Source organism: Chiloscyllium plagiosum, unplaced genomic scaffold (genome assembly GCF_037043375.1).
Source record: "Chiloscyllium plagiosum isolate Xiang-an unplaced genomic scaffold, Cpla_swu_hap1 HiC_scaffold_1, whole genome shotgun sequence".
Classification (NCBI taxonomy): Eukaryota; Metazoa; Chordata; class Chondrichthyes; order Orectolobiformes; family Hemiscylliidae; genus Chiloscyllium; species Chiloscyllium plagiosum.
Genome location: NW_028270139.1, coordinates 155,688,277 through 155,700,854, shown reverse-complemented (window position 1 = coordinate 155,700,854; position 12,578 = coordinate 155,688,277). Strand labels below are relative to the sequence as shown.

The 12,578-nt window shown below is 42.2% G+C and overlaps 1 protein-coding gene across 2 annotated transcripts in view; it reads right to left on the bottom strand.

Moving 5' to 3' along the window:
* The window catches only part of LOC122553785 (dedicator of cytokinesis protein 2-like), a 1,246,386-nt gene that overhangs the window by 232,965 nt on the left and 1,000,843 nt on the right, over positions 1-12,578 (bottom strand). For both annotated transcript variants that reach the window (XM_087991733.1, XM_043698147.2), the window contains exon 35: positions 4,814-4,970. In XM_087991733.1, the coding sequence (XP_087847859.1) occupies positions 4,814-4,970 (157 nt within the window). The remainder of the gene's footprint in view (positions 1-4,813; positions 4,971-12,578) is intronic.

The following is a 12,578-nucleotide window of genomic DNA, read 5'->3' as shown; positions in this document are numbered from 1 at the left end:
CATCTGGTCCAGATCCTGTTGTAATCTGAGGTAACCTTCTTCGCTGTCCACTCCACCTCCAATTTTGGTGTCATCTGCAAACTTACTAACTGTACCTCTTATGCTCGCATCCAAATCATTTATGTAAATGACAAAAAGTAGAGGACCCAGCACTGTTCCTTGTGGCACTCCACTGGTCACAGGCCTCCAGTCTGAAAACAACCCTTCACAATCTACAGACCCAGAAAATAACACCGTTTTATTCCTCTACAAAACACTGCACCAGGTTAAATTAAGAGCTATGGCTGATATTTTAAGTTTAATCAAGAGACTTATCTCCAAAAACATATAATCAAGAAAGAGTCCGCTGTACTCACTAATACAGCCTTTCTCTTGGACAGACTTATAGAGTCATAGAGTCATAGAGATGTACAGCATGGAAATAGACCCTTCGATCCAACCTGTCCTTGCCAACCAGATATCCCAACCCAATCTTGTACTTAAAACAACAATTAACTTATTCTGTGTTGTGAACTTCGTCCAAGCCAGTTCCTCCAAGGTTAGTTGTGAAATTCACTGTTTGTTAATTTTCCCAGATGCACTCCGATGTCCAGCGACACACGAATTCAAAAACAGCAAAGGCAGTAACTGTGCAGGTTCTCTCTCTCTCTCTCTCTCCTGCACTGTCCTCACCATGTGCTTCCTTTGTCTGCTCTTCTCCCTTTTAAAACTGCTGTTGTTTTGACTTTTTTTTTCAAAGTTCCAAAACAATGCAACAGCATATAAAACAGTAATTGCTGCTCCTGGAATTCGAGGAAATCACCTCCAACAACTAAAATACCTCAAAAAAAGGAGCAGCTCTTATAGCCAGAAATTTTTCCCATCCTCCATCTTGGATTAGCCAGAATCCTTTCCTTCATAGACTTTTCTTGAGTGAGGGTGTTAAATGAATCTGGAATCATGTCAAGAGTTGATAGAGATCAACCATCGAGCTGTACAACACAGAAACAGACTCTTTGGTCTAACTTGTCCATGCTGACCAGATATCTCGTCCCATTTGCTGGCATTTGGCCCTTATCCCTCTAAAACCTTCCTGTTCATGCACCCATCCATATGTCTTTTTAAATGTTGCAATTGTATCAGCCTCCACAACTTCCTCTGACACACACCAGCCTCTGTGTGCCCACTTAGGTCTATTTTAAATCTTTCCCCTTTCACATAAAGCCTCTGCTCTCTGGCTTTGGACTCCTATCCTGGGAAAAGACCTTGTCTATTCACCCTATCTTATGCCCCTCATGATTTTATAAAATCACCGCTCAGTCTCCAGTGCTCCAGCGAAAATAGCCCCAGTTTATTCAGCCTGTCCCTATAACTTAAACTCTCCAACCATGGCAACATCCTTGTAAATCATTTCTGAACCTTTTCAGACTTCGCAACCTCTTTCCTATAGTAAGTGTTTAACTCCTCAAGGTAATGGTCATAACAATGGAATTATTAATACGAGCATCGACAATAATACCAGGCTCAAATCATTGCTGGGAAACTGTCAGGATATCACTTCATTTCATAAGAGTCAGGATTATCATAGGATCCTGACAATGTGGAAGCAGGCCACTCAATCCATTGAGTCCCTTTGTAGAGCAGCCCACCCAGACACACACCCCTACACTATCCCTGTATCCCTGCATTTCCATGGCTAATCCACTTAACTTGCACATCCCTGGACACTTCCAGCAATTTAGCATGGCCAATCCATCTAACCTGTGATTAGAAAACCTTCTGGTGGTAATGGTGATCTGAAAATATCATCAGTTGTTGAAAACTCCTTGTGTATTTTCCCACTGCTCTTTAGGGATGGAAATCCACCTTCTTCACCTGGTGCATTCTACGAGTCTCCAAATCACCACCCATGTGGTTGACTCTTTCGTGTCCATTGACATGGCTCAGCCAGCCACTCAGTTCAAGGGTAATTAGGGATGGGCAACAAATGCTGGCCTTGCCAACATTCCAGGAAAGGATCCAATTCTTCAAACAGAAGAATCCATTCCCTCCTCGATCTCAAAAAGTGTTGCTGTGACATTTTTTCCCTTCACAGAAACGAACTGATCTGGAAGTTTTTGCTCTTGTTTCAGAGTTCATTTACTCTTTTTTGGAATCATGTGATCCAGGAATGTTAAATATTGCCATGGAGGTGTTATTGTTAACTGCGTCGCTACATACAGTTCTGGTCACCACATTACCAAAAGGATGTGGAAACTTTGGAGACAGTGCAGAGGAGGTTCACCAGGATGTTGCCTGGTATGGAGGGCACTAGCTATGAAGAAAGGTTGAGTAGATTAGGATTATTTTTATTAGAAAGACAATGGTTGAGGAGGGAACCTGATTGAAGTCTACAAAATCATGAGAGGTATAGACAGGTGGATAGCAAGAAGGTTTTTCCCAGAGTGGGGGACTCAATTACTAGGGGTCACAAGTTCAAGGTGAGAGGGGTAAAGTTTAAGGGAGATATATATGGAAAGTTCTTTACGTGTTGCTAGCGGAGGTGGTAGCGGTGGGCATGATAGCGTTACTTAAGATGTACCTAGACAGATACATGAATGGGCAGGGAGCAGAGGGATACAGACCTATAGAAAATAGGCAAAAGGTTTGGATAAAGGATTTGGATCACCACAGGCTTGGAGGGCAAAGGGCCTGTCTTTGTGCTGTAATTTTCTTTGTTCTTTGTTCTTAATCTTTCTCTCCCCCTTTCTCCCTCTCTTTCCACTCCTTACCATTGGCATGTCTCAACTTAATGAGCACAAACTTCAGCTAAATATTTAAAATGAATCATTTTTAATTGTAATTAGAAAAAGGCTCACAGAACAAATATGATAATAAGCAATAAATGTCAGGGTGATTCATCCAACCTAAACTGTTTTATTAATGGTTGGCAAAAATAAATGATTCAGCAGGCAGTGTCCTGGAAGAGGGAATCCTGCAGCAAACTAAACTGTTTACTATTCTAATATAAATAAAGGGATTTGCTAATTTAGGCAAAAAGGAATTCTTCAAGTGGCAATGCCACTACTGCTACATCAAGAAAACACACAACACCTCTACTTCCTCAGGAGGCTAAGGAAATTCAGCATGTCCACAATGACTCTTACCAACTTTTGTAGGTGCACCATAGAAAGCATCCTATCCACATACATCATGGCTTGGTATGGGAACTGCTCTGCCCAAAATCGCGAGAAATTACAAAGAGTTGTGAACACAGCCCAGTTCATCAGGTAAACCAGCCTTCCATCCCCTGGTTCTATCTACATTGATTACTCCCAAGGCAGTAGGAAATGACCCCTCCCTGCCTACTTTCTCTTCCATCCTCTTCCATCGGGCAGAAGATACAAAAATTTGAAACCATGTACCAACAGATTCAAGAACAGCTTCTTCCCAGCTATTATCAGACTTATGAATGGACATCTCATATATCAGAACTGATCTTTCTCTGGAGCTGTAACATTATATTCTACATTCTGTTCTATTACCCTGATGTACTCATGTAAGGTATGATTTGCTTGGTCAGCCCATAACGCAATATTTTTCACTGTACCTCAGTATGTGACAATAATAAAATCAAAGCAAATCAAATTTAGGTCTTGGTGTTCCGAAATAAAAAGACAAAATGTTAAATTTCAACATTTTACAAATCAGGTATCAAATATAAAGACTTGGAAGCAATATTAAGAGCTCAGCGAAGGCCAGTCATGTATCAGTCGAAGTAAGTCCCACTTTCCAGTCAGTTCCATGACTTTATATGCAAATCCAAGTGATTTCTAAATATGGGGTTGAAGTCTCTACCATCATTCCTGTACTTAAGATGAAGGAGATTTTGGAACCATTAAGAGTACCGTATTCCATCCTAGTGCTCCCTGAAATTCTTTATATGATGTTTTGTCCAGTTTCAGAACAACGATAAGCTCTGCTTTCAGGAGGTTTGCAAGGACATAAAGGTCCTAAAGATTGATTGCTGCCTGTGAGATCATCAGCTGATGGGGTCAGAGTGAGTCACCATGATGACTAGTGGCTACAGAGGCTTGGCAACAAATGAACAACAGCAAATCCAATGTCAAGCCCGCACCAAGACTTAGAACATAGAACAATACAGCACAGAACAGGCCCTTCGGCCCATGATGTTGTGCCGAACATTTGTCAGCCTCATGTGCAGCACTTGTGGAAGAACCTGTGTCTCACGGAATGGCGTCTTTAGTTCACTGAAGAAAGGGGTTTGTCTGCCTCTTCCGCAGAAGCAAGGATGTCAGGAGAATAAAAACTGATTTATTTAGATTTAGATTTTTATTGTCATGTATACTCAAGTACAAAAGTACTGAAGTATAGTGAAAAGTGTATCATGTCGCCACACAAAGCCCCATCTTAGATACAAGTACCTTGGTACAGAATCATAAGAACCAGGTAGAAAGAAACTAAAAAATTAAAAGGGAACATTATAGTAATTCCTAGCGTTAAAAATAAAGAAATAAGCTAAAAGTGAAACATTACAGTCTTTCGAAAGTGCTACAGAATTTAAATCCCTAGTTGCTTTGCTGAGATTTGAATACATATCTCCAGATCATTGTCAAGTTTACCGAATGACTAATCCAGTATTTTGGCATATTCCAAAGATGGCAAATTGATTACTTTTATCTGTAGCTATCTTGTGATGCAGTAACTATATCTTTAAAGAGCAATCTCTTGTGTAAGTACTGTGCAGACAAGTAACTTCCTTCCTCACTATGAAAGCCTTTCAGCTGAAGAGTGCTGATTCAGATTTAACTCAACAATGTGTTTAGTCACTTACCAACAGGTTTACGGTGCAGCTCATGCTGTGGGCCTGGTTTTCATCATTCATTACAGTCCTGTAGTCCAGCAGCCTTTCCAGCAGGCCAGTTACCAAGGTAACAAACATTTCACCTTGCTTTTCCAGATAGTGGTGTTTTTTGCAATGTTTCAATAGGCTGAATTTAAAAAAAAAGAGAAGTTGGTAATTGCATGTTTTTCTGAGGAATCAATACATAACTTGCCCACTTACCTCTCCACTTCTGAGACAAAGGGAGGCCATTGGATGAGATTCAAAGCCCATAACTCAGCAAGGATGGTCATATGCTAAACTGCTCCAATTCTTAGTTCTTCTTGGGGTCTTTTATTTACACACACGAGGCAATGGCATTATCGCTGGTCTATTAATCCAGAGACCCAGGTCACGTTCTGGGGTCCTGAGTTCAAATCCTGCCATAAATACAACAATAATCCAGAAATAAGGGCGGCATGGTGGCACAGTGGTTAGCACTGCTGCCTCACAGCGCCAGAGACCCGGGTTCAATTCCCGAACAGGCAACTGTCTGTGTGGAGTTTGCACATTCTCCCTGTGTCTGTGTGGGTTTCCTCCGGGTGCTCCGGTTTCCTCCCACAGTCCAAAGATGTGCAAGTTAGGTGAATTGACCATTCTAACTTGCCCGTATTAGTCAGGGGTGAATGTAGGGGAATGGGTCTGGGTGGGTGGCTCTTCGGAGGGTCGGTGTGGATTTGTTGGGCCGAAGGGCCTGTTTCCATACTGTAGGGAATCTAATCTAATCCACCTAACCTGCACATCTTTGGATTGTGGGAGGAAACCCACACAAACACAGAGAGAATGTGCAAACTCCACACAGACAGTCACCCGAGGCTGGAATCAAACTTGGGTCCCTGGCACTGTGAGGCAGCAGTACTAACCACCGAGCCACCTTGAGAGATCCAATGAATGCTGAGAACAGGGTTTCTTCAATATGAAGAACTTGCATTAAATTAACATCTTTAACATGCCCAAAGCATCCTGAGGTACTTCACAAAGGTGACATCAGACAAAAATTGACCTATCCTAATTTATTTTGTGTGTTTTATAGAGTTAAGGTCACAGGCTGGATATTACATGTGCCAGTTGCGCATATTTTCAGTGGGTGAGGTAAAATAGTTTTGGCGTACAGCCTATCAGCTTCTCATCCATTTCCGAAATTAGCCCCACAATACGGAAGGTGGGTGGACATCAAATTCGATACAATGGGCAGCCCACCCTCCACACGTAAATGAACAATTAAAGGCCAGCCAAGTTCAAAGCTCGTCTAAGCGCAAACATTCCCTGTCCATATTGTATTAGATTTGAGGTATTGTTGTCCCATGTATTTAAGTACAGTGAAAAATTTTGTTTTGTGAGCAGTATAGGCAGATCATAGCAGACAAGAGCGTACAGATCATGTAGTGTTTAGACAGAGCAAGGTACACAGGTACACAGGCACACAGCACAGGAGGTGTGCAAAGCAAGATCAACATGAACACAATCAACATTATTTGAAATTATAGAGAGTCCATTCATCGGTCTAATAATGGCAGGGAAGAAGCTGTTCTTGAATCTGTTGGTGCGTGTGTTCAAGTTTCTGTATCTTCTGCTTGACGGAAGAGATTGGAAGTGAGTGTTACCGGGTTGGGAAGGGTCTTTGATGATGTTGGCAGCCTTTCCATGGCAACAAGAAGTGTAAGTGGAGTCCATAGATAAGGTTGGCTTCCGTGGTAGTCTGGGCTGTGCACAGATAATACAGTTGGAAGTGGGCGGTCACATTTGCAACTCAGTTGTTATGGCTTCGGAAGAACTGCCTGAATGGGCATTGGAAGTGCATTTCATTAGAACTTTCAAAAGTAATGCAATAAATACTTGGAAAGGAGGAAACTGCGAGGGTCTGGGGAAGTAGCAAGGGATAGTGGGACTACTTATTTTTAAAGAGCTGACATGAATACAAGAGGCCAAATAGCCTCCTTCTCTGTGAGTTGATGTTATCTGGTGACGAATTGAAATGTGAGGACGTGCAAAGGCCAGGGTTGGAGGAATGCACAGACCTCTGAGTTTTGTTAGCTTAATGGTGGTCACAGATCTTCAGAGGTTCTGGATGGACAGACTAATGGAAGAGGTGGGGGATTTGTACCTTAGGATGAGAATTTTTAATATCGCCGAGCTCAGCAATTTTGCCCATCTTTTAACAGAGCTGACTAGCCTGTGCTATGTTTGCAGCATGTTCTGTTTTTGAATGCATTGGCTCACGCCAGGCTTGGCTTTGATGGCATTTGTATTCCCAATGTACAAAGAGAAACATGCCATCAAAGTTGTAGCTGTGAGTTTATAGCTGAGCCAATATCTGAGCTTGTAAAGCATTCTATATTTGCTTTCTTAATAAACCTGATGACATAAGCACTCAGAACACAGCAGGAGCCATTTAGCCAATGAATCTGTATCAACACTTGGAAAAGCCTACTAAATTATTCCCACACTCCTCTGCTCTTTTCCCAGAACTCTGAAATTTTCTCCTTTTCAAGTATTTATCTAATTACTTTTGACAGTTCCCATTAAATCTGCTTCCACCACCCATTTCAGCTGGTTCTTTCCAAAACACTGCTTTAAGTAAATGTCTCCTCATCAGCTGTTCTTTTGCCTATTATCTTCAATTAGTGTCAGAGACTCCCATCTGTAATAATTTCTCCCTCTCCACTCTTTCTAAACTGTCTGTGATTTAGAAACCTCTGCTGTTTGTTCCTTTAAACTTGCCTGCTCTAAGGAAAATCCCAGTATCATGAGTCTTTCCAACTTACTTACTGAGTAAAGGTTCATCGGAAAGAATGAGATCAAGGTAATGCTTAAAATAGTTGAAGTGTTTGTCACTGGAAAAGCACAGCATGTCAGGTAGCAACTGAGCCACACTCTTAGACTCTGATCTCCAGCATCTACAGTGGTCACTTTCTCATAATGTTTAAAGTAGCCAAGTGTTCGTGAGCCAAGTGTTCCAAACTTTTGACCCAGTGACACTGAAGGAATTGTGATAAAATTCCAAGTCAGGATGAGTGACTTGGATGGGATCTTGCAGGTGGTAATGCTCCCATGTATCTGCTGCCCTTGATTTCCTCATGGAAGTGCTCATGGGTTTTGGAAGATGCTGCCTAAGGATTTTTGGTTAATTATGGTAGAACACACTTGGCTTCTCCTCGAGATATTGATGGTGGAGGGAATGCTTGTTTGTGGATGCAGTGTCAATCGCTTGGGCTGCTTTACCCTGGATGGTGTTAAGCTTCTTGAGTGTCATTAGAGCTGTACTCAACCAGGCAAGTATTCCTTGTCAGGAAGTCAGGAAGTGAGTTACTCATTGCAGGATTCCTAGCCTCTGACCTGCTCTTGCAGTCACAGTGTTTTTGTGGTGAGTCCAGTTCAGATCCTGGGCAGTGGTAAGCCCCAGAGCATTCATATTGGAGAACTCAGTGACAGCAATGTCAAAAGATAATGATTAGATTCTCTCTTGTTGAAGAAGACTCCTCCATCCCTAATAGCATTCTGGGCCTACCTACAAAGTCATGGAGGTCACGTGTCAAGAAGGCAGCCTATAACCAGCTTCTCAGGGGCAATGAAGCAAGAACAATATACCCACATCTCATGAGTGAATTTTAAAAGATAAAGACCTACATCTTGTGGGGTGTGAATGTTACTTAAGAAAGCCTGAGATTGCTAGGTTTTAAGTGGATCAGGGCAGGCAGTGAGAGAATGGGAAAATGGATTTGAAGTCGAACATCAGTCGTAATTTTCTTTGGCTTCTGTTTCTTATGTTTTTAAGTGGACCTTTCATGACTTTGTGCCATTAAAGGCAGAGACGTGAAATGTCGCAGTCTGCCAAAGGCTTGCAAGTTGCATTCAACATTGTTACAAGTTTAAGTCTCAGGTCAGTTTTCATGTACATTGCTACGAGGGAATCAGACAGTCTAACAGGGTTGTGTATGAGTTATTAAACTCACCACACAAGAACGTTAATGACCAGAGAGGCAGGAAGGCTAACTACATACAAGGATGAGCAAATCTGTTGGCACTGGAAAGAAACCTGGGAGATGATTAGTGAGTGATGCAGAAGAGGTCGAAATCTATTATACTGAATCAATATCATCTCATCCAATCCAATACAGAAACTAGAAAAATGCAACCCGCCAGTTTACCAGTAACCTAAATCTTTCAGTGCCTCCAGCCCTTAACCTTCATTCTTTCTTTCCCCGCTGGACCCTTTGTGCTCTGTTTGAAGCCCTATTCCAACCCATTAATAAGTACCTCGGTCCTTCTAATGCTTCATTTTTTGTCAATGTTTAAGCAGAACTTTCTTTAGCAAACATCAGCCTTTCTAATTTAAGTCAGCTTAAGAGTTCCTACTCTGTTTTGTTTCTTCTTTCCCAATATTGCATGATTGTTCCTCTTGCTTCTTAATGTCTTTTATGAAACTGCTGCAACAAATGACTCCCTGTGGGTGTCCACTGCAGTAATATCGACAAACTTTATGTGTGAGCCCAGGCAGTGGGATGCTCAACCAATACAAGAGAGTGTGGTCGATATCCCATCATGTGTGGCACAGCCTGGAATACTCATGCCAAGCAGTCAGAATGGCATTTGTTCAATGAATACCAAAGGGGAGCCAATATATTTAGCCTTACCAAGAGCTTGACAATTTGGGCTGTGTGATCTGGAACTTTAATAAGTGGAGGAACCTCAGCTGGGGTCTGATTGAAACAAAATATTGGCTGATTAATTTCCTACATCATAAAAGGAGCCATGTTAGCTTAAACACACATACCAATAGATTCAAGAACAGCTTCAAACCTGCTGTTATTAGGCTTCTGAATGGACCTCTCAAATTTTAAATTTAATGTCGATCTCGCTCTTTGTGAACTCTCTCTGCAGCCGTAACGTTGTATCCCTCGCTCTGTTCTATTACCTTAATGCACTGGTGTGATCTGCCAGTACTGCACACAAAATAAAATGTTTCACTGTACCGAGGTACATGTGACAATAATAAATGTGATCAAATGTTTCAAGTTGTGAAGTAAATAAATGGGAGGGCGAATTGTACAATGACTGGATGTTTCTCAAAACATACAGGACTGCTACATGTCATAAATGGTTGATGATTTTGGATGAGTTGGATAATATTTATTTGTCACAAATGGGTAATGAATCCAGCTGTGGGAAATAAATAAGTTGTCAAAAATGTTTGTTAGCCTCTTTGAAGCAAGTCTGCATTCAAGGAAACACTGATCTTAAAAATTGGCCACGATGTGGAGGTGCCAGTGTTGGACTGTGGCGGACAAACTTAAAAATCACACAACACCAGGTTGTAGTCCAACAGGTTTATTTGGAAGCACTAGCCTTCACAGCGCTGCTCCATCACTAGCTACCTGATGAAGCAGCACCGTTCCATAAGCTTGTACTTTCGAATAAACCTGTTGGACTATAACCTGGCGTTGTGCTATTTTTAACTTAAAAATTGGTTGAGTCAAGATTTGAAAAGTGTATTGACTCACTAAACAGTGGCATTTTTTTATTCATTCATGGGATGAGGACTTCAGTGGCTCGGCCATCATTTATCGCCCATCCTGAATTTTCCCAGAAGGTAGTTAAGATGGCTGTAGGTCTGGAGTCACGTATAGGCCAGACCGGGTAAGGATGGCAGTTTGCTTCCCTAAAGGACGTTAGTCAACCAGACTGGTTTTTTCTTTGACAATCGACAATGGATTCATGGTCACCATCAAACTCTTAATTTCAGACTTTTTAAATCAAGTTCAAATTCCATTATTCCTGATGAAGGGTTTTTGCCCGAAAAGTCGATTCTCCTGCTTCTCGGATGCTGCCTGATCTGCTGTGCCTTTCCAGCACCACTCTAATCTTGACCATAAGCATAGTATTGACAGCAAGAAATAAATCACACGTCAGAGCAGACTGTCTCCTGGGAAATGACGATAAACTCATTCAAAATATTGGTCATTTGGGGCACCATAAAGTGAGAATTTGGAGTCATAGAATCACAGAGCTGTACAGCACAGAAACAGACCCTTTGATTCAACTCGTCTATGCTGACCAGATATCCTAACCTGATCTAATCCCACCTGCCAGCACTCGGCCCATATCCCTCTGAACACTTCCTATTCATCTACCCATCCAGATGCCTTTAAATGTTGTAAGTGTACCAGCCTCCACTACTTCCTCTGGCAGCTCATTCCATACATGCACCACCCTCTGTGTGAAAGGGTCGCCCCTCAGGTCTCTTTTAAATCTTTCCCCTCTTACCCTAAAATTATGCCCTCTCATTCTGGACTCCCCCATCCCGGGGAAAAGACCTTGTCTATTTACACTATCTATGCCCTCATGATTTTATAAACCTCTATCAGGTCACCGCTCAGCCTCCAACACTCCAGGGAGAACAGTCTATTCAACGTCTCCCAATAGCTCAAACCCTCCAACTCTGGCAGCATTCTTGTAAATCTATTCTGAACCCTTTCAAATTTCACAACATTCTTCCAATAGTAGAGGGACCAGAATTGTACACAATATTCCAAATGTGGCCTAACCAACGTTTTATACAGCTGCAACATGACCTATACTCCAATTTCTCCAAGTATTTACAGACCTTGGGATACGGTGGGGTAGCATAGGTTGTCATTATCACGCAATACAGAAGAGGCCATTTGGTCCATCAAGTCTGCACTGCCAAATTGAATTAGACTGGATTGGAAATGGGGGATAGAGCAGATGGGCGGCGCGGTGGCACAGTGGTTAGCACTGTTGCCTCACAGCGCCAGAGACCCGGGTTCAATTCCCGCCTCAGGCGACTAACTGTGTGGAGTTTGCACGTTCTCCCCGTGTCTGCATGGGTTTCCTCCGGGTGCTCCGGTTTCCTCCCACAGTCCAAAAATGTGCAGATCAGGTGAATTGGCCATGCTAAATTGCCCGTAGTGTTACGTATAGGGGTAAATGTAGGGATATGGGTGGGTTGCGCTTCGGCGGGTCGGTGTGGACTTGTTGGGCCGAAGGGCCTGTTTCCATACTGTAATGTAATCTAATCTAATCTAATCTAATAGAGGACAAGCAAAATGGTACCACTGACAAGAGAGTTTACCTCAAAATTCGCTTGGATTTAACAGGAATCTGCTAACATACTAGCTATACAAGAAAAGGGCAAGCACTGTAACTTCAAAGAAAGGTAGTGAAGGATGTTTAAACTTAGCTGGAGCTGGCATCGTGATGAATTAACATTAAGAAAATGTTTCTGTTTCTGAGGACCTCCAAAAATAGGTGCTGTCATCATACCGTAATTATTAAAAAAAACCCAAGAGGCAACTTAGCTAAAGTGTCTATCCCCAGAGACTGGTTGGATGGTGCAACCTAGAATCATACAGTCATAGAGATGTACAACATGGAAACAGACCCCTTGGTCCAACTCGTCTGTGCCGAACATATGTCCTAACCTAATCTGGTCCCATTTGCCAGCACTTGGCCTATATCCCTCTGAACCCTTCCTGTTTATGTACACATCCAGATGCCTTTGAAATGTTGTAAACCAGCCTCTGCTACCTCACCTAGCAGCTCATTCCACACACGCACGACCTTCTGCATGAAAAAGTTATCCCTTTTGGCTCTTTTAAACATTTCCCTTCTCACCTCAAACCTATGTCCTCTGGTTTTGGACTCTCCTACCCTGGAGAAAACATCTTTTCTATTTACCCTATCCATGCCCCTCATG